At 43.1% G+C, this 21965-nt stretch overlaps 1 protein-coding gene across 2 annotated transcripts in view; it reads right to left on the bottom strand.

Moving 5' to 3' along the window:
• Window positions 1–345: 345 nt before the first annotated feature.
• Window positions 346–21965, bottom strand: part of Slc18a1 (solute carrier family 18 member A1) — a 37008-nt gene continuing 15388 nt past the window's right edge. For both annotated transcript variants that reach the window (XM_041674845.1, XM_041674844.1), the window contains 8 exons: window positions 21787–21847; window positions 21614–21709; window positions 12496–12574; window positions 11104–11155; window positions 9431–9494; window positions 9049–9168; window positions 8702–8835; window positions 346–1413 (listed from right to left, as the gene is read on the bottom strand). In XM_041674845.1, the coding sequence (XP_041530779.1) occupies window positions 1303–1413; window positions 8702–8835; window positions 9049–9168; window positions 9431–9494; window positions 11104–11155; window positions 12496–12574; window positions 21614–21709; window positions 21787–21847 (717 nt within the window). In that variant the 3' untranslated portion in view covers window positions 346–1302. The remainder of the gene's footprint in view (window positions 1414–8701; window positions 8836–9048; window positions 9169–9430; window positions 9495–11103; window positions 11156–12495; window positions 12575–21613; window positions 21710–21786; window positions 21848–21965) is intronic.

Here is a 21965-nt window from a genome sequence, read left to right as displayed (position 1 = left end):
CCAGCCAAAATGTGTTCTAATAAATCAGGGTTTGTCCTGAACCTGTCCAGCTCCCAGGGAAGAACATAGTAGTCCAGGTGTTACTCCAGGTCAAGTCTGAACACCCCTGTCGAACACCAAGGCACTCCACAGCATCCTTTCTCCACCCCCTTCTCTGCGTTTATCTCCCACCCAGACCTGAGCATGCATAAATAGCATATACTAACTTGGGTTGTTTGTAAATTTTATTCTGTTTGCTTAGACAAATGAGAACTACTTAGGGTGAGTGCCGTGGCTCCCATATCCTTGAGGCTCTATCGCCCAATAACCATTTCAAAAACATACAAAATTTCATGTGACTTACAACACACACTTTATTTTCCCACACACCCTCTCTGCCACAAAGAGGCATCTGGCTTATCATGTCTGAATTGGATGCTGACTTACTCATTGACAAGTGTGAACAATGAACAACTTATTCTACTCCTAGTATTAGGAAACACACATTGGGAGACATTTCAAGTTTCTTTTTGCTACATACAGAGAACTCTTGAGTCTAATAATGGGGTTAGTTTTGGTTTGTTTATTTGTTTGTTTTGTTTTCTGTCCTTCAACTAGTTTTATTTTTAAGAGTTTAAGAGGTTCGGGAAAGATACAAATATACATGAGAAATCACAAAAACGGATGTCACTCAAGCCTAAGAAAGTTGTTTATTTTCTTTTGATTACATAATGAAAACATTAGTAAGACCTCATTTAATGAGGGTGAGGTCATATTAGCACATACACCTACATGTAAATATATATATGAGTATATATATATGTGTGTGTGTATACTCATATATAGATATGTAATTTCTTAAATAAGTAAAAGACTATATATTGAAGCTTAACTGGGAAAACTGGAAGGGGAATATCACAGGACAGAGATCAAATCTCATGACCTGTTGGAAATATGTCAGAGAAAACCAGGGAGCAAGCAAGGCTTGCCATTTGTCTCTCTGGTTCCACAGGCTCATTGTTCATCACTGCCTGCAGGAAGTGAGTCAGCCCTTGCAGAACTTGTCACAACTCAACTTTAACCAGCCTCACTTTGGTCTGGCAGGAAGCAGCACTGTCCTCCCACAAAAAGTGGGCCACCTAGGCTATCAAAGCACAGAGGGAGAGTGGTAGGTGGCAGGCACAGGTGAGTACAGGCAAGCCATCAATGAGAAGGGAGGAAGGGAGACAACCAGAAGAAAGGAAAAATAAAACCCGTTGAATGCTCCACAGTGGTCTGGTCCCTGGTGAACAGGTGGTCACTGGAATGGGGTTCAGGTATCAGCTATTCCTCACTGCCAGAATAATCGCTGTTCTCCCCCAAGGGAAACTCCTTTGTGGGCTTCTGGGTTGCATACAGCTGGGTCTCCATGGGACATTCCTGGCTCAGAATAGCCTACAGCAAGAGAGAAGTATAGATATTACTGCATATCTTTGACCATCCTTTTCTTGGAAAAGAAACTAGCATATCCAAGCTTAGTGTCAGAAGAACTCAAGACGTAAGTATAGCATTCTCTTTCTGCCTCATGGGTAGGCTCGGGCGTTTAAAGGTCCTGGATGTATTAAGTCCCATCAGGACAAATATCTGATACACTTGTGCTTGAATCAAGGCATAGCAAGAAGCTGGATGTGATGGGCACTCCTCTCTCTAAGCCTCTCTGCCTACTCCTGTTCCTTTGAGCAGCTATATCCTTCCTGAATATACCAGGCCCAAAAGGGCTGCTGGGGTATTCATGCTACAAGAAGTACTAAATACCATATTAACTAAGTAATACAGTGTGCAGGATCTTTTTACCTGGAGACTATTTTTTTTTTTTAACACTAAAAGACATAACCTCAACATTTACGGAAACAGGACTGAGTGAGCCACCTAGGCTGAAGCAAGCCTGAGACAGCAAACTCCATGACTGAGCCAGCAACCAAGGCCAAGCAGGCCTGAGACAGTGAACTCCACAGGAGCAGGCACAGATCCAGACCAGAGACATTTACAGAAACAGGACTGAGCCAGTGACCTAAACTGGAGCAGGCTTCAACAGCAAACTCCACAGAAGCAGAGCAAACCCCAGGAGCACTGAGCGACCTCCAGGAACACAGAGTGACCAACAGAGTGACTGGAACCATTGTACTGACTGCACCACAGAAAACAACCATCTGAGTCTTGGATCCACTGGTGCCATGGGACAATGGTCTGTACCCTGTCACTTGTATTTTAAATAAACGCTGATTGTCCAGTAATCAGACAGGAAGTATAGGCAGGGTGACCAGGCAGAAGTAGAGTCGAGGCAATGAGAATTCTGGGACGAGGGAAGTTTCAGTCTGCAGTCAAAACCCAGAAACAGAGGAAGCCAAACACAGAACAAGCAAGATGTGACTGCCTCACTGGAAAGGTACCAAGCCATGTGGCTAACACAGATAAGAATTATGGGCTAATATAAGTTATCAAAGTTAATAAGAAGCCTGAGCTAATAGGCCAATCAGTTTATAATTAATGTAGACCTCTGTGTGTTTCTTTGGTCCTAAATAGCTGTGGGACCTAGTGAGACAGAAAACTTGGTCAACACACTGGCTCCTGCAAGATTGATCACCAGAGTCACAGACAGCCCCAACTACACCAATCAGAGGAAAAGATGGATAGACAAGCTAAGGACACACTCAACACCACAAAGTACAACATGACACCAGTAAAAACTAGTGACCTTACAACAGCAAGACTTGAACAACCAAATATACATGAACCAGAAGAAAATGACCTAAAAAATAGCTTTAGGAGAATGTTTGAGGCCCTTAAAGAGGAAATGAAAAATTCCCCCAAAGATATGGAGGAAATGACAAACAAAAAATTGGAAGACATCAACAAATCCCTTAAAGAAAACCAAGAAAAAACAATCAAACATATGAAAGAAACTACTCAAGACTTGAAAATTGAAATAGAGAGAATTAAAAAACACACACACACACACACAAGCCAGGGGAATTATAAAAAGAGAAATCATGAGAAAACAATTAGGAACCACAAATGCAAGCATAATCAGCAGAATACAGTGGTGGAAAAAAGAATCTCAAGCACTGAAGATACAATAGAGGAAATACACTCATCAGTCAAAGAAAATATTAAATCTAACAAAAGCTTAGCACAAAATATCCAGGAAATATGGTACACCATGAAAAGACCAAATGTAAGAATAATAAGGATAAAAGAATGAAAAGAAGTTCAACTCAAAAGTACAGAAAATATGTTTAACAAAATCATAGAAGAAAACTTTCTCAACATAAAGAAAGACATGCCTATGAAGATACAAGAAGCTTACAGAACACCAAATAGATTGGATTATAAAAAAAAGTCCCCTTGCTACATAATAATCAAAACACTAAACATACAGAATAAAAAAAGAATATTAAGAGCTGCAAAGGAAAAAGATCACGTAACATATAAAAGCAGACCTTTCAGAATTACACCTGTCTTCTCAGTGGAGACAATGAAAGCTAGACGGTCCTGGTCAAGCATTATGCAGACATTAAGAGACCACAGATGTCAGCCCAGACAACTATACCCAGCAAAACTTTCAATCACCATAGAAGGACAAATCAAAATATTCCATGACAAAACCAGATTTCACCAATACCTAGTCACAAACTCAGCCCTACACAAAGTACTAGAAGGAAAACTCCAACCCAAGGAAGTTGGCTACATCAACAAAAACACAGACAATTGATGATCTCACAGCAGCAAATTCCAAAAAACAGAAAAACACACAAATTAATATCACCAACAACAAAAACTAAATTATCAAGAGATAGCAATCACTGGTCATTAATATACCTTAATATAAATGGACTCAACTCACCTATAAAAAGACACAGGCTAACAGATTGGATACGAAAACAGAATCTATCCTTCTGCTGCAAACAAGAAACACATCTCAACCTCAAAGATAGACATTGCTTCAGAGTAAAGGGTTGGGGAAAAATTTTTCCAATCAAATGGACGTAAGAAACAAGCAGGTGTAGCTATCCTAATATCTAACAAAATATACTTCAAGCTAAAACCAGTCAAAAGAGACAAAGAAGGACATTTCATATTAGTCACAAAAAAATCCATCAAGAGGAAATCTCAGTACTGAACATAGAAGGGCACCCTCACATGTCAAAGAAACACTTCTAAAGCTAAATCATACATTAAACCCCACACACTAATAGTGGGAGACTTCAACACTACCCTCTTACCACTAGACAGGTCAGTCAAACAAAAAATTAACAGAGAAATAAGGGAACTAACAGATGTTATGATTCAAATGAACTTAACAAACAATTATAGACATTCCATCCAAACATAAAAGAATATACCTTCTTCTCAGCACCTCATGGAATCTTTGCAAAATTTCACCACATGCTTGGTAACAAAACAAATCTCAACAGATACAAAAGAATTGGAATAACCCCATGTATCTTATTGGATTACCATGGCTTAAAATTAGAATTCAACAGCAACACTAATTCCAGAAGGACCATAAACACATGGAAATTAAACAATGCTCACCTGAAGCATCAATGGGCCAAGGAAGAAATAAAGGGGGAAATTAAAGACTTCCTAAAATTCAATGAAAATGACCACAAAACATACCCAAATTTATGGAATACAGTGAAAGCAGTGTTAAGAGGAATGTTCATAGCACTAAATGCCTACATAAAAAAGCTGAAAAAAATCCTATGCTAGTGAATAAAGAGAACATTTGAAAACATTAGAACAAAAAGAAGCAAACTCACCCAAGAGAACTAGACAGCAGGAAATAATCAAATTAAGAGCTGAAATCAACAAAACAGAAACAAACAAAACAATACAAAGAATCAAGGAGACAAAGAGTTGATTCTTCAAGAAAATCAACAAAATAGACAAAACCTTTATCCAAACTAACCAAAAGGCAGAGAGAGAATATTCAAATTAACAAAGTCAGAAATAAAAAGGGGGCATAATATCAGACGTGGAGGAACTCCAGAGGATCATCAGGTCATATTTCAAAAACCTGTAATCTACAAAATTAGAAAATTTACAGGAAATGGACAACTTTCTGGATAAAAATCACTTACCAAAATTAAATCAAGACCAGGTAAGCAAATTAAATAGACCAGTAACTGCTAAAGATATAGAAACAGTCATCAAAAGTCTCCCAACCAAAAAAGCCCAGGACCATATGGTTTCACCTCAGAATTCTCGAAGATTTTCAAAGAAGAACTAATACCAATACTACTCAAATCATTCCACACAATAGAAACAGAAGGAACATTGCCAAATTCCTTTTATAAGGTTACGATTACCCTGATACCCAAACCACATAAAGACATTACTAAGAAAGAGAATTACAGACCAATCTCACTTATAAGCATTGATGCAAAAATACTAAATAAAATACTGGCAAATTGAATCCAAGAACACATCAGAACCATCATCCATCATGACCCAGTCAACTTGATCCCAGAGATGCACGGATGGTTCAACATATGAAAATCTGTTCATGTAATCCACCAAATAAACAAACTGAAAAATAAAAACCACATGATCATCTCATTAGATGCTGAAAAAGCCTTTGATAAAATACAGCAACCCTTCATGATAAAGGTCTTGGAGAGAGCAGGGATACAAGGAACACACCTAAACATAATAAAGGCAATATACAGCATGTCAACAGCCAACATCAAACTAAATGGAGAAAAAATTCACAGAGATCCCACTGAAGTCAGGAATAAGACAAGGTTGTCCACTATCTCCGTATCTATTCAATATAGTTCTTGATGTTCTAGCTAGAGCAGTAAGACAACAAAAAAAGATCAAGGGGATACAAATCGGAAAAGAAGTCAAACTCTCACTATTTGCTGATGATATGATAGTTTACATAAGTGAGCCCAAAAATTCTACCAAAGAACTTCTACAACTCATAAACACTTTCAGAAATGTAGCAGGATACAAGGTTAACTCAAAAAACTTAGTAGCCCTACTTTACACAGATGATAAATGGGCTGAGAACAAAATCAGAAAAACATCACCCTTCACAATAGCCACAAATAGCATAAAATATCTCAGAATAACTCTAACCAAGCTTGTATGACAATACTTTAAATATTTGAAGAAAGAAACTGAAGAAGACATCAGAAAGTGGAAAGATCTCCCATGTTCTTGGGTAGGTAGAATTAACATAGCAATGGCAATCTTACCAAAAGCAATCTACAGATTCAATGCAATGCCCACCAAAATCCCAGAAAAATTCTTCACAGACATTGAAAGAACAATACTCAACTTCATATGGAAAAACAAGAAACTGAAGATAGCCAAAACAATCCTGTACAATAAAAGAGGCATCACAATACCTGACTTCAAACTCTACTACAGAGCTACAGTACTGAAAAGAGCCTGGTATTGGCATAAAAGCAGACAGGAAGACCTATGGAACCAAATCGAGACCCGGATATTAATCCACACACCTACAAACACCTGATTTTTGACAAAGAATCAAAAATATAAAATGTAAAAAAGAAAGCATATTTAACAAATGGTGCTGGCATAACTGGATATCAACATGTAGAAGAATGAAAATAGATTCATATCTATCACCATGCACAAAACTCAAGTCCAAATGGATCAAAGACCTCAACACAAAGCCAGCCACACTGAACCTCATAGAAGAGAAAGTGGGAAGTACACTTAAATTCATTGGCACAGGAGACCACTTCCTAAATATAACCCTAGTAGCACAGACACTGAGAGAAACAATTAATAAATGGGACCTCCTGAAACTGAAAAGCTTCTGTAAAGCAAAGGACATGGTCAACAAGACAAAATGCAGCTTACAGAATGGGAAAAGATCTTCACTAACCACACATCAAACAGAGGTCTGATCTCCAAAATATACAAAGAACTCAAGAAACTGGTCATCAAAAGATCATATAATCCAATTTTAAAAATGGAGTACAGACCTAAACACAGAATTACAACAGAGGAATCTAAAATGGCTAAAAGACACTTAAGGAAATGCTCAACATCCTTAGCCGTCAGAGAAATGCAAATCAAAACAACTCTGCGATTCCACCTTATACCTGTAAGAATGGCCAAGATAAAAACCACTGATGACAACTTATGCTGGAGAGGTTCTGGAGAAAAGGGAACACTTCTGCATTGCTGGTAGGAATGCAAGCTGGTTCAACCCCTTTGAATGTCAGTGTGGTGATTTCTCAGAAAATTAGGAAACAACCTTCCTCAAGAGCCAGCAATACCACTTTTGGGTATATATCCAAAGGATGCTCAATTGTGCCACAAGGACATGTGCTCAACTATGTTCATAGCAACTTTGTTTGTCATAGCCAGAATCTGGAAACAACCTAAATGCCCCTCAACTGAAGAATGAATAGGAAAATATAGTACATTTACACAATGGAGTACTACACAGGAGAAAAAAATAACATCTTGAAATTTGCAGGCAAATGAATGAATCTAGAAAACATCATACTGAGTGAGGTAACCCAGACCCAGAAATACACATATCATATGTACTCACTCATAAGTGGTTTTAAATATAAAGCAAAAGATCACAATCCTAGAGAACCTAGACAACAATGAGGACACTAAGAGAGACATACATGGACCTAATCTACATGAGAAGTAGAAAAAGACAAGGTCTCCTGAGTAAATTGGGAGCATGGGAACTATGGGAGAGGGCTGAAGGGGGGGAGAAGAGGGGAGGGGAACAGAGAAGAATGTATAGCTCAATAAAATCAATAAAAAATGGAAAATGTAAGGAAACAAAGGCATAACCTGAGCTGAGTAGGTATGAGCTCTTAACTCTGCAAGCATAAGGACTGAGCTTGCGTGCCCAGTGCCCATATAAATGAGTGTGCATGGTCATAAGCCTGCAATCCTAGTGCTGGGCACAGAGATGGGCAGGCCTTGGGAGCTCTCTAGACAGCCAGCCCAGACCAAAGGGCAAGACTCTAGGACACTGAGAGAGCCTGTCACAAGGCAAAGAATAAGAGAAGACAACATCTTCCTCTTATACACTAACTTCCATGCACCATACACACACAAAAATAAATCAAATTAATTTTTTTAAAAATACATCACCAGATAAGGATAAAGGCAGACTGAAACATATGAGCATGTGAGTGAGTGAGTGAGTGAGTGAGTGAGTGAGTGAGTGAGTGAGTGAACGCACTCAATGGATTGCTGCTATTTCCAGAAGAGACAGCTTAGTAAACTGAGTCCTGCTGTAGGAAGCACGGGATGCCTTTTACAGCTGATATCCCTAACTCTTAGTAAGGGTCTCACTTTTCTTTTCTTTCCTTTTCTTTTTAGTTTAGTTTACTTTTGTTTTGATTTTTCCTTATGAGTAGGTCTTATGAAGGTGAGGATAGCCTTTAACCCATATGTAACTGGGGATGAGCTCAACTTCTATCCTACTACCTCTATATCTCAAATGTGTATGACCATGCCTTCTCCCCATTTTCCTTCTTAAGATCCAGACAATAGAGGACCTAGTTGCCTGGAGAAAGAAGCGAAAGTGAAGGATGAAAGGAAGGATAGTGTGTTAGGAAGAGCAGAAATGCTACAAAAGAGAGAGGAAATGAGGTCAAAGGGAAGGATCAGGGGAAGCACAGGAAGAAACAGACATGCATATCATTCAGCCCTCAGGGTGCCTTACTAGCTTCTCCTCCTTAGCTGGGGGGTTCTTCAGGAAGCAGCAGAGAGGAGCATAGACAATATTGATGACACCAATGATGACCATGAGCCAAGGGAAGCCGATGACCTGTACAATGGCACCCCCAGTAGATGGACCTGAGGAAAAATAAAATTCCAAGTGTTTGCTGAACAGTCACCTATAAAAGACTATGCTAGGCATAATGGATAACCACACCAGCTGTAGATTCAACTAATTTCAGATCCCTAGGAGAATAAGACCTCTGGTTCTACACCCAGGTAAGCTACAATGGAGAGGGCAAAGTAGGCCACTTGGGCCTGGGAGCTCTCATCTGCCCCCAGTCAACATACCAATAGCAAAGCCCATGCAAAAAGCTACATCAGCGATGGCGTAGACACTCCCATACACAGAGGTGTGGCGTAGGTCCACCAGGTATCCCATGATGGGCATCAAAGAGGAATCCACCATGCCTGTGGTCAGAATAAGAAGGAATGTGTAGTCAGCTTACCCAAAGCTTCAGCATCTCCCTCCACTCTGCCTCCCTGGCCTGCTGTCCCCACACTCAGCACCAACACAGGCCCAGGTAGGAGCCACGTGCCCAGCTCTGTTCATCTGCCAGCTTCCCTCATTCCTGCCTTTCCACTAGCCTCTTCTGGTGGGAAAATGGGGAGGAAAAGAGTTTTCATGGGCTTTTTTGTTTTGTTTTGTTTTTTACTTTGAGGGACTACTTACCTATGGCAAAGCCAAGGCCTGCATTGGGGCCAATGAGACCATAAATGTTGTGAGCCAGAGGCACCTGGAAAGGAACAGAAGAAGAGTTCCTCAGAATGCCACTAAGATTGTAGATCAGGGGCCAGGGTTTTCACACGACATGTATTTGAGACATGTGCCACATGCATTAGCTCTGATTTCTCACACCTTCTTTTGAAGAATAATCTTTCTCTCCACTTTGACCACAGGCAAACTGGACTGGCACCATCCAAAGTTATGAAGCCAACAAGCAACAAGATCAAGTTTGAACCTCAGACTCCACTCTGTTATATCATAGCCAGGGATTCTCTTCTTGCTCACCAGCTGCCACTCTCTACCAAACACACACTGCCGTCCTTACCCATCATTGGAATGGTCATCTTTCTCATCATCTGATATCATCAAATTTGGCTTGTTATTTATTTTACAGAACCTAAGGGCTTGTTCAGGATTGGCAAATACTCCTACCTGCCCCTCTTTTTTATTTCTTTTGAGATGGGATCTCATTAACTTGCCCAAGATAGTCTTGAACTTACTCTATAGCCCAGGCAAGCCCTGAATTTCTGATTCTGCTATCTTGGCCTCCTGGGGTAGTTGGCATTAAAGGCCTGCACCACCAAATTAAGTCCCAACATTTTATTTGAAACCCCAACTTGATAGGCATTGTAGCAAAAAGACAAAAGATAAGCCCAACAGTTAACAGCTCAGCAACTGGAGAGACTGGTGGCATCATTTGGGTGCCACAAAGGCAAGCTATGGCATGCATTCACCCTACCAAAGCCTGTCCTTCCCTTTTAAGCCATGTCCCTACCCTTTCCTTGGTACCAGTTACCCAACCTCACGATTCCATTGCACAGTTCTCAAAGGTTTATAATGCCATTTAGCATTGATACCTCCTTATACTTATTGGGCAACACCTCAAGAGGTGCTCATCGCTGTCAATGGCAGGGCTGACTTAGTGAGGGCTTTTCATGTGCGCTCTTCACGCTGCAGTCTATGTGATTACCTCAAACATCCTGTGACATGCAAGCAGAATCCTGAGCAGGGAGATGACATGAGTGGCTCAGAGCCACACAAATGACAAGCGACAAAGCTGGGATGGAGGCCTGAGCCCATGCCTGTCACTAGGGGTCCCAGCTCATCCTGGGTACAGCGCTCAAAGATCTCAGACCCCTGAGCCTGGAGATAAATGAACTGATGGACTGATGGTCTCCACTGAGAATATGAGACGGTAAAGACCTGGGCTCTTGAAGATGTAAAATCCTGCTATCTTTCTTCTACCACATTTTCTGGTTCTAGAGACTGAGCCATTGATGGTACCTGCCCTGGTGGCTGGTGGGAATTGTCACAGGAAATTGGATAAATGGATTCACAAAACACTGACTGGCTCCAGAAATAGATACCAACATGATTTATTTCACGTGTCTACGTGCACAGCCTCAGAACTCTGGATCCTCCCACCCATACCCCTATTCCTCTCTTTTTCCATCTCCTTTCGATGACTTGCCATTTCAGTTGGTGGCAGCTTCTCCAGCACCAATTTCTTCTGTTCATGTAGAAATAGTTTTTTAGAAGGTCCTACCAAGTCAGCCTGCGGCCCATTTGAAGGAAAATTATCTTAAAAATGTCTAGTGCACTTCCTTTCTTGTACTTACGCAGAGCAAGCTGATACCTACTGCCACCATTCCCACAAGGGAGCACAGCCACCTGGAAGAGAAGAACCATCATCACACACTGTCTGCAGGGAGATGGCTACTGCTTGCCACCTTGGCCAGTCCCCAGACCCTAATTCCAGCAATTCCTTAGATTAGGTGAGGGGACTGCATAGAGACTACAGCAGCAGGTTCAAGCCTTTCTGTCCCTATCCTTCTCTTCACCTCATCTCCTCCCTGCCCTCCCAGCTCTTCTCATAGCAGAGTCAGGAGTAGTACCGTGGGACACAGGATCGCTTCCCTTAGAACCAGTCTGCTGGTCCCAAAGACACTTGGCTCTTGGGAGATGCTCCTGCACTTGATTACTGGTATTTGCCAGTTCAGGTTATTTCATTTTTATAGTTTCTATTTATTACCATTTGTGTGTGAGAGAGAGGGAGTGTGTGTGTTGGGGGGACTGGCCTTGATGCTAGAGGAGCACACCACAGCACACAAGTGGAGGTCGGAGGACAACTTCATGGAGTCAGTTCTCTCCTTCTACCTTTATGGGGGTCCTGGGGTTTGAACTCAGGTCACTAGACTTTTGAGGCCAGTGCCTTTACCCACTGATCCATCGCTCCAGCCCAGTTCAGAATCTCCCTACTCATATTATATGTGGTCTTACAAATCCATCTCAAAAACCCACACGGAAATATGCATACCTCTTCATACCTATAACAGTGCTTTCAGATGTATTTATCAAATCTTTGAGCTGACTGATTCAGTGGGGAGGGACTTGGTCCTGCCTCAACTTGGTATCCCAGATTTTAGTGACTCCTCAAGGGAGGCTTTATCTCCTTTGAGGAGTGGATGGTGGGGTAGAATAGGGGGAGGTGGGGATGCAGGAGAAGAGGAGGGAAGGGTAACAGGAGTTGGAGTGTAAAATTAAAAATATATATATTTATTTATTTTTTCATTTTTTTAAATTTTTAATTAAATAAAAAAAACTTTGTGCTGAGCTACAATGATAAAATTAAAATCAACGTTATCTCATCATTGTAGTAGGGGAAGAGAATCTAGATTTATACTTTTTGCCCCCCCCCCCGTGGGTTTCTGTTGTTCCTGTCTAGAATTCCCTGGGGCTTCATGGAATATTTTGTTTCTTTTTGCAGCCGTTGGCTACCTCTTTGGCTACCGGTGGCATTACCTCTTTGGCTAGAAAGGAAGGGCTATTTCTCTGTTACCACTGCCTCTTGCAAAGCAGTCAGTGCAGGATAATCCAGTATCTACACTTCTTCCTTCACCTGCCCACCAACCTCCCTCCCAGCAAAGAAGCTGTCCCAAGCACAGGGAGAAGCTCAAAGGACAACGTTAGGTGATAATTCAATCATTCTTCCAGTTTCCCAGACTACATACCGACCCATCTTGTTGGCCAACACACCGAAAAGGTTCGTGCCAATGAGGTAGGACACGCTGGCAGGCAAGAAGGCCAGACCTGTGGAGAACACAGAAGCTCGCTTTAGGATGTGCTCAACTAAATCTAAAGCTCCTAATTTCCTACAGCTCAGCAAAGTACCCCTGGTTCCTCCAGGTCCCCAAAGCACTTTGTTGTATGCTTTGGAGATCTTTGTAGTTCAAGAGCAGGGGTCTCAGGACCCACAGTCCTGCTTTCCTCAGGAACAAGGCTGTTTTCAGCCTCAATACATTTAATGTGCGCCCAGCTCCCAGACTCTCTAACAAGTGACTCAGTGAGCCACTGGCATGCGTAAGAGTCACTTGGTTACCAGCACAAGAGCAGGAGCTTCCTGGGAAGTCCACTTGCGTGTGACCGTCCTCTTGTTGCTTTGCCCGTGGTCTTTGCCTTTCTGAGCCTTGGCTCCCACTTCTGAGCCTAGCAAAGCCGTTACTCTTTCCTGCCAGGTAACAATGGGAGCTAGCTGGAAATGTGTCATTACTGCTGAGGGAGTATAATCTGGAACGTGGATTTTGGAGCATACAGTTTGGGGTTCAGTATGTGGCTTGGCTACTTGTGGACTATGTGACTTGGACATTTTACTTGTTATTTCTGAGTTCTCCCCATACTCTAATCTTTTTCCTTCTTTCTTGTGTTCTTTCTGATGAGCATTTACCATCTGTCAGGCATTCTTAAGGCCAGTAATTGAGCAGTAAATATCGAAGGACTAGCGAGATGGCTCAGTGGTTAAGAACTGGCCTCGAACTCACAGAGATCCACCTGCCTCTGCCTTCCGAGTCCTGGGATTAAAGGCGTGCGCCACCACCGCCCGGCAAGAGCACTGGCTGTTCTAACAGAGGACTCAGGTTTGACTCCCAGCACCCACATAGTGGCTCTTGAGTGTCTATAACTCCAGTTTCTTGGGTACTAGGAACATATATGGTCCATAAAACATATAGGCAAAACAACCATATACATAGAATATAAAATAAAATAGTTTTTAAAGATAAACACAGAAACAAGTACAGTGCAAGTCTATAATCCCAGTATGGGCGGTCCTTAGGAAACACAGCAAAATGCATTCTCAATGAAAACATTGAACAATAGGAGGGAAGTGCTATTTTAATAGAAAATTATAAGAAAGAAATAGAAAAATGTAAATATTGGCATTTTCTCCAAGATCAAAATATATGCTCAAATGGTTTAATGTTTCAATAGCTTATCAACTATGACAGTGTCCATTAACTGGTCGGGTAAGAAGGCAAAGCTGAGTTCTAGGCGCTGAGAGTGAGGTGCAGGACCCTGTGGGGGTGCTTGCTTGATTAAGCAGTTAGCAAAGAAGCAACTTTCTACATTTTTGTCTTGCAGAGGCACTTGGGATTACGTGGCCATTTTCTTGAGACCATCAATGACCTATCTACTAGGCTGAGTGGAGAGGTTAGTAAATTCAATGTCCACATAGCAAGACAATGTCTTAAAACAAACAAGTACAAGCAAATGAACACAAAAAATGATCATAACTCAAAGGGAGCTCACGTTCAAAGAGAGAGTGATAGTTAGTGCTAAAATAAATTATTTGATTGTGCTAAATAATAATGCTAAAATAAACGCTAAAAAATTAAGTGAAGAAAATGATTTTGAAAAAATGTGAAAGAAATTTTATGTAGCCATCTGTCAGAACGACTGAAGGAAAGGCAACCATGCATTTGGGGAGCCAAGGAAGGCTGGGGTGGGCGTGCTTAAGCTGAGAACTTGTTTACCAAGAAAGAAAAGAGAGAAATGAGCAGCATCTAACATTAGCTCAGAGGCTTAGAGGAGAGACCACCGAGTGTGCTGCAGGAGCAGGAGGCTGCCTGGGTGCCTAGGACCCGTGAGCAGAGAGCCCAGGAGGAACTTCAGAGACAATTACACAGCCCAAGTTAGGTTCTTGAAAGTCTCTTAGATGAATGGGTTCACAGGACAAGAGTGAAACCAGGGACTGTTGCAGGCCTCTGGAAAACGTCAGAGTCTCATAAGTATTTTTAGAGCCGAGCTGTAGAACTTTCTCTCACACATGTGGGGACACAATGAGAGGGAGGAGAGAGGAATAATGAGAACTAAAGTTTTTTTGTTTCAATCAGCTGGGTGATGAAGAGGGGGAAGATTGGTGGGGAGGAAAAGTCAGGGGGCATGAAGGGCTTGAAACAACCACGGGGAGGGGCCAGACAGGCAGATATACAAGGGAAGGGCTCCAAGAAGAGGTCATGAACATACAAGCTCAGGACTTGCTGGTCTCTACTTCGTTTTTAACATTGTGGAAGTGGGGGCTGAAGAGATAGCTCATCGACTGGGAGCACTTACTGGTCCTGTAAAAGATCTGACTTCTGTCCATAACAACCAGGCTGAGTGACTCCCAGCTGCTGTGCTCCAGAGAGATCTGACCCTCTGGCCTCCGTGAGTACCTGCACTCGCGTGCCCACTGCCACACGCCAATAGTTATAGTTACAGAGATTTTTCAAGAGCACATACTCTTTTTGTTTTAATATTGGAAATGGGTAGGATTGCCTGCAAAATAGATAACCTAATCTGCACACTACAATACAGGATTCCTTTGTTTTTTTATAACCCTGCCTGTACTGAAACTCACTTTGTGGACAAAGCTGGATCTGAACTCACAGAGATCTGCCTACCTCCTGAATGGCAAGATCAAAGGCGTATGCCACCACACAGAGTTTAAAATTCTTTAGGTGGTATGTGTATCAGTGTGTGCCTGCTCGTCCATATGTGGTATGTGTATCAGTGTGTGCCTGCTCGTCCATATGTGGTATGTGTATCAGTGTGTGCTTGCTTGTCCATATGTGCACCATATCTATATGAAGTGCCATCAGAGGGCTTCAGGTCCCCTGGAACTGAAGTTACAGATGATTGTGAAACACTATGCATGGGATGGTGATGGTGATGAAACCCTGGTCCTGTGGAAGAAAACACTTCTAAGAAAAATCAGTAGCTGAGGATGGTGAGGGTGAAGACATGGAATGTACAGAAGTATATCTGGAGAAATATAAAAACAAAAGAGTTGTTTCAGAAGGAGAAAGGAAGTATATAACCAGTATGCAGGAAGACCATTAGTAGAGAACACACTTTAGATTTGTGCTTGTAACTATCAGGCGAGAGCTGGGCGTGGTTGCAGATGTTTTCAATCCCAGATACTCAGGAAGCTGAGGCAGAGCAACTGCAAGTTCAGAGCCAACCTGGGAAAGTTAGTGTGGCCAGTCTCAAAATAAAATTTAAAAGCCTGGAAATTAACTCAGTGGAAGAGTGTTTATCTAGCATATGTGAGATCCTAGGTCTCTACCCTTACAGTAATAAAGAAAATAGGGATGGATTTCAGGGCCAGAGCGCTTGCCTGGCCTTCATGGGGCCCTGAGTTCAATTCTCAGCAATTCAAAAATCAAAGTAAGATAAGGATATCTTGGCCTATGTTATACTGCTGCTCTATTCGCTGTGGTCTAACCAGGGCTAGGTTCTTTTTGCCAGAAGAGAATCTTGGAATCAAAGAAAACATTGAAAGGAAGTGACGTCAGTGCAGGACTCTAGAAACCAAACTCAAGTCTTTTAAGGGGAGGGAGGACATGAGCAGTGTCCTGAGGCCGGAGGACGGTTAGTCTAAGTGAGGTTAAAGTGTGCAAAGAATGTGGAACTAGTTTGCCTGGAACTGAGATCCCAGAGGCGAGAGGATTAGCAGAGGTGTTAGCAGCAAGGGTGAACATAGGATTGTGTGGTTAAATCAAGGAGGAAAGGATCACTGCGGGAGAGCATGTCAAGAAAGTGGGAGCCTTCGGTGTCCACAGCCTCATCCACCAGGACAGAGATGCCACTGTTTCAGAACAGGAAGAGCACTGGAAAGAGCTAGTGTGACCGTTTCTGTGGGAGAATGGGTAACAAAGAGGTCAGTGGTTGGCAGCAAAAACTGCGTGGACTTCAAAGGACTTGTGAGTCTTTGATGGACAACAGGGAAGAAACTGTCTGGAAACAGCAAAGGAGAGCAAAGCCTGGAGGAGCGAACTGTCATCACGGGCTCTCGGAGATCCCATGATGCTCTCCGGCAAGTATCCAGCTTTTCAGTAAGGGTGAAAGGGGCAGAGAAGAAGAAAAAGGAGGAGGAGGAGGGGAGGAGGAGAAGAAGGAGGAGGAGGAGGAGGAGGAAGGAGGAGGAGAGGAAAAGGAGAGGAGGAGGAAGAAGAAGGAGGAGGAGGAAGAAGGAGGAGGAGGAAGAAGGAGGAGGAGGAAGAAGGAGGAGGAGGAAGAGGAGGAAGAAGAAGAAGAAGAAGAAGAAGAAGAAGAAGAAGAAGAAGAAGAAGAAAAAGAAGGCGTGCTGATACTTGACAAGGTTAGGCAGTCCCAATTAAGTCCAGGATTTGGAAGGGCCATGGCATGCTGGGTCAGGGTAAAAGAATCTTTTAAATAAAGACTTATATATGGTTTGTGTGTGGCACATTCCCCCCATGTAGATTCATGTGCTGGAAACTTGGTCCCCAGGAGGTTTCTGTGGGTGGAGAAGAGACCTTTAAGAACAAGGCCGATAATGCAGATGTAGCTCATTCAGTAAAGTGCCTGCCTGACATGCACAAGAGGCCCTGGGTTCTATCCTTAGCCCCGTATAATCTCAACCTGGTCACACACACCTGTAATCCCACATTCTGAAGGAAGAGGCAGAAGGATCAGAAGGTCATTCTCAGGTAGAAGCAGAAAGATCAGAAAGAAGTACATTCTCAACCTCAGATACATAGTCAGTTTGAAGTCACTACATGAGACCCTGCTGGAGGTGGGAGCAGGTCCTTTGATCATCACAGGGATCTTCCTGAGAACAAACTAAGGTGGGTCCCATGGGCCCCTAAAACTCTCTGAGAGTGAGTTGAAGGACGGGACTTCATCCTGAAATGTACATGCTGCTCTCACCCAACAAAGTTCTTGTTAAAACCAGCACTGTGCTATTTGGACCATTCACCTTGAAAACTTCCTAAATATTTGAAGTCAGCCCACCTCGGATATTTTGGTGTAAAAATAAAATCAATTAACACAGGAATAGGATGGTTGGGATTCACCAAAAAAAGTATTACATAGGCTTTCAGCCCTCATCAAAAATCTTTATGCAGCAGGTGGAGGCTATTACAAAGAACCACAGCTGATCAAAATACAGAGAACACATGACTTTTAAGCCCATCCCCAAATGGACAGAGTAAGAGAACCCTATACCCTAAGCTCAGGGAACATTATGGAAGATTGTAAGAACCCGAGGGCAAGGAGACTGTTGCCAAATACTGTGTTCTGGGTGTGACGGGAAGCTACTTCATGAAAACTCAATAGCATGGCTGTCTGCACAGGGCCACACCAGTCAGTATTTCAATGTATGTGGGGGAAGGAGTCACAATGCTCTACCCCTGGTTGAAGATCTATAGGCATGAGAAAGAAGGCGAATCAGTTTTCCGCAGGGGGAGCCCCTCTGAAAAGATTCTGAGTCCAAGCAGTCAGTCCTATACCCATGAGCATATGGACAACAGTACTGAATCCACAAAACCCACACATAGGCATGTACACACATGTACACATGCATGAGCACATACACACACACTAGAAAATCATTAAAGACAAGGACATCATTCTAAAGGAAAGATAGGGGGCTGGAGAGATGGCTCAGAGGTTCAGAGCATTGCCTGCTCTACCAAAGGTCCTGAGTTCAATTCCCAGCAACCACATGGTGCCTCACAACCATCTGTAATGGGGTCTGGTGCCCTCTTCTGGTCTGCAAGCATACACACATACAGAATATTGTATACATAATAAATAAATATTTAAAAAATAAAGGAAAGATAGGGTAACATGGGAAGAATTGGAAAGGCTGGGCTGGTTATGATAAAAATATATTGCAGTTACAAAATCATTTTAAAAAATTAAAAATGTTTATAGAAAACGATAAAACAAAAAGTAAGAACACACTACATATCTTTTCCGTTGTTTTGACACGGAAGCAGTACCCTGTAAGCACTCGTCTTAATTATTGCCGTGCCTGGGATGGCCAGGGTTAACTCAGTCCATGGCCAAGAGTTCCCCCTAACCAAGCCCACCAGAGGGACTCATGGCAGACTCTGGCCTGAGGATCTGTTTGGAACCAGCAGCGTGAGTCTCCGTGGGTCTCCCTAGTCCCTCCCTGTACCACTTTGGGCCTCGAGGAAACAATATAAGCCAACAGAAAGCATCATGACCCTGATCCCAAAGCCCAGTGTAAACAGTTGGCAGGGCCTCGCAGCAGCCTGTTTGCTTTTCATATTGTCTTCTGTGCAGCAGAAGTGAGGCGTGCCTTCCCGTGTTTACCTGCTTTATCTGCGCGGGCTGGCAATCTGTTTCAGACTGGACCTGTTCATCTGCGTTTAACTGCTCCAGGGAGTTTACAGGTAATAACTACTGAATGGCTTAGCGATACATAGAAAGGGGAAGCTCGCTGCCTAGCTCCTGGTCTCCTTGACATCCTTGTAAATTGTGGGAAACTCCCTACCCTACATGAGGTTTTCCTCAGACATGCCCGTGCCCCATAGCACCTTTCTCCAGGAGGTATTTCGGCAGTGCTTTGTGTTCTAGGCTAATCAACACCCCCGTGCCATTCACAGCCTGTCTTCAAGGGTGGATCACACATAGCCAAGGCAAGATGAATTATTAGCTTAGGAAAGCCTATAACCCGCACACTACAGTAACCTCCCTCAAATAAGTCCAAAGACCAAGACCATGAAAGTTTTATTTTTACACATGAAAATGAAGACAGATATGGGAGGTGTCTCTGACTCATCTGGTTTTTGGGACCCTTTTCCTCCTACTGGATTGCTTCACCCAGCCTTGACATGAGGGTCTGTCTTATTGTATCTTGTTATACCATGCTCACAGGATATCCCTGAAAGGCCAGCTCTTTTCTGAAGGGAAATGGAGGAGTGGATCTTGGGTAAAGACAAAATGGGGGTGTGGGTGGGGTAGGAGGAGTAGGGGAAACTGCGGCTGGGATGTATTGAAAATGAAAAATAATTTTTAGAAAGAAATAATGACAACTTGAAGTTTGCAGGCAAATGGAAGGATCTAGAGAACAGTATATTGAGTGAGGTAACCGAGACCCTGAAAGACAAATATATATACTCACTCATAAGCGGCTTTTAAACATAAAGCAAAGAAAACCAGCCTACAGTTCACAATCCCAGAGAACCTAGACAACAATGAGGACCCTAAAAGAGACATATGTGGATCTAATCTACATGGGAAGTAGAAAAAGACAAGATCTCCTGAGTAAATTGGGAGCATGGGGACCATGGAAGAGGCTTGAAGGGGAGGGGAGAGGAAGGGCGGGGAGCAGAAAAAAATGTAGAGCTCGATAAAAATCAATAAAATAAAAAAAGAAAAGAAAAAGTGAATTTTAGAAAAGGAGTGGGGGTGCAATGGACATGTTTTTGCCACCTTGCTTCGAGGCCCCACCATCCAGAGTGTGTAGAGTTTATAGCACAGACAGCACTGGGGAAAGTAGCATAAGATGCTGCACACGGTAATCAAGAGACTTGTGAAGGTGGCCTCTAACTGGACAGCTGGGGGAGGGCTGCTCCAGGGTGTCGTACTCACTAGTACCGGGAGCCATGGCCAGAACCTCCTCAGAAGAGATGCTATCGGCACCGAGCACTGCCTAACTCAATTAATTGTCTTGGTCAGAGGCAGTTACAGCCCAAGAAATTCGATTTGAAGGTAAGTGTACAGCTGGGGCCCTGCTTAGACCTGGCCCCTTAAAATTAGATTCTGTATTTTTTATGGTACATTGAGCTATATCCGGTTATTATCAGCTTCCCCTCTGGCACCACTAACCTCTCCTGCCTGTAGTGACTGAGCTGTTTGTACGTAGCCTCTCCTGCCCCCTTGTCCTGGGGTTTCCTGAGGCCCAGGCATTTTCTCTATGCTCACTCAAATCCTCACTCAAGGCCTCTGTGGAGCAGAATATCCTAGGCTGCTCGTTCCTACAATCGCTCTGTGAAGCAGATAGCACACCCAAGCTCATTTCAGATGGTGCTCGAGTGCTGCTTATCATGAGACCAAATTACTTCAAAATAACATAGTCCAAAGTCATGGGAAAACATGCATAGGCACTGAGGATTAGGGTTTATATCTCAGGTCTCACTAAATAAAATAGCAGGAATGGGGGGAATGAGGGGACTGGGGCTGTAGCTTGGTGGTAGAATGCTTGCCCAGTTTGCATGAGGGCCCTGGGATTTGTCCTCAGAAGTAGTCAAAAATAAAGAACAGACAACATGTGCCCAGTTGCCTGGAAACAGAACTGATGGCCTCAGGCCCATCTGCCTCGCTGGTTAGAACAACACACAATTTTATCTTATAATTTTATATAAACAAAAGATTCTTTAAAAATGATGTTAGAAAATGTGGTAGTTAATTTTATCAATTACTGGATGAGAATCGCTAGGAGACGCGCCTCTGGGAAGTCTGGGAGGGGTGTGAAGCGAGGGTCGTGTGAAGAGGAAGACCCACACGGAGTGTGGGAAGCACCACCTGTAGGCTGCGCCTTAGACAATGACTTTATAAAGTGCAGGCAGCGTCTCGGTCCCCACAGAGCTGAGGCGCTGCAGCTGTATTTAACTCTGCAGGCCTTCCCCACCAAGATAGACTAAATCCTCCCAACAGGAGCTCAGAGGTCCTTCCTCTGTGACGCTGCTTTATCGGTATTTTGTCACAGCAGTGAGAAAAGTAATACAGAAAGGTTAAGTGGTTTTCACACTTTTGCATTGCCAGTCAATGCTCTGGGAACAAAACCAGGCCTTTGGCTGGAAACACCGAAGAGTTTTACAGAGTACTAGGCCCATGGCCTTTACGCTTTCTCAAGGTGACTCTCCACAGAGCCATTCGGATTCTGGGCATGGGTGTGGACATGGGGCTGAGTCCATGAAGGGCGTGTGCTGTCCCTATGAGAGACTGACGATGTGGATTTGATGGCTACTGAACACCTTCAGAAAGGCCCAGCGCACCTGCACGGTGCCTCAGCCTTTGGTAGGGATCCAGGCCACTTACCTAGCTGCCACTCAGGGGAACACATGGTCTGCAGCATCCAGATGGGCAGTGTGGGCTCGAGCATCGCGACTCCCATGTTGGCCAGGCAGATGGAACCTGAGAGACAGTTCTGTGAGCCAATGGGCTGCCTATAGTCTGACTCTTTTCACAGGGGGAAGCCATGCTCAGCTTACCTGCTGCCACCAGGATGTAAGGGTCTTTGAGAAGTGTCAGAAGTGGAGTCCCCATGACACTCTGGGAAAACAAAGAATAGGCACCTTCTAGTTCTTCAGACTTTACAGGCCTTCTGTTGCCACAAGATCTAAGCTAGAGCCTTAGACATCACTGGCTCCTTTACTGTAGAGACCAAGAA

The sequence above is a fragment of the Microtus oregoni genome, unplaced genomic scaffold (assembly GCF_018167655.1).
Source record: "Microtus oregoni isolate MIOR12 unplaced genomic scaffold, Mior012 000025F_ref0000491, whole genome shotgun sequence".
NCBI classification, from domain to species: domain Eukaryota; kingdom Metazoa; phylum Chordata; class Mammalia; order Rodentia; family Cricetidae; genus Microtus; species Microtus oregoni.
The sequence above is the reverse complement of the archived record's forward strand: the minus strand, read 5'-3'. Positions and strand labels throughout refer to the sequence as shown.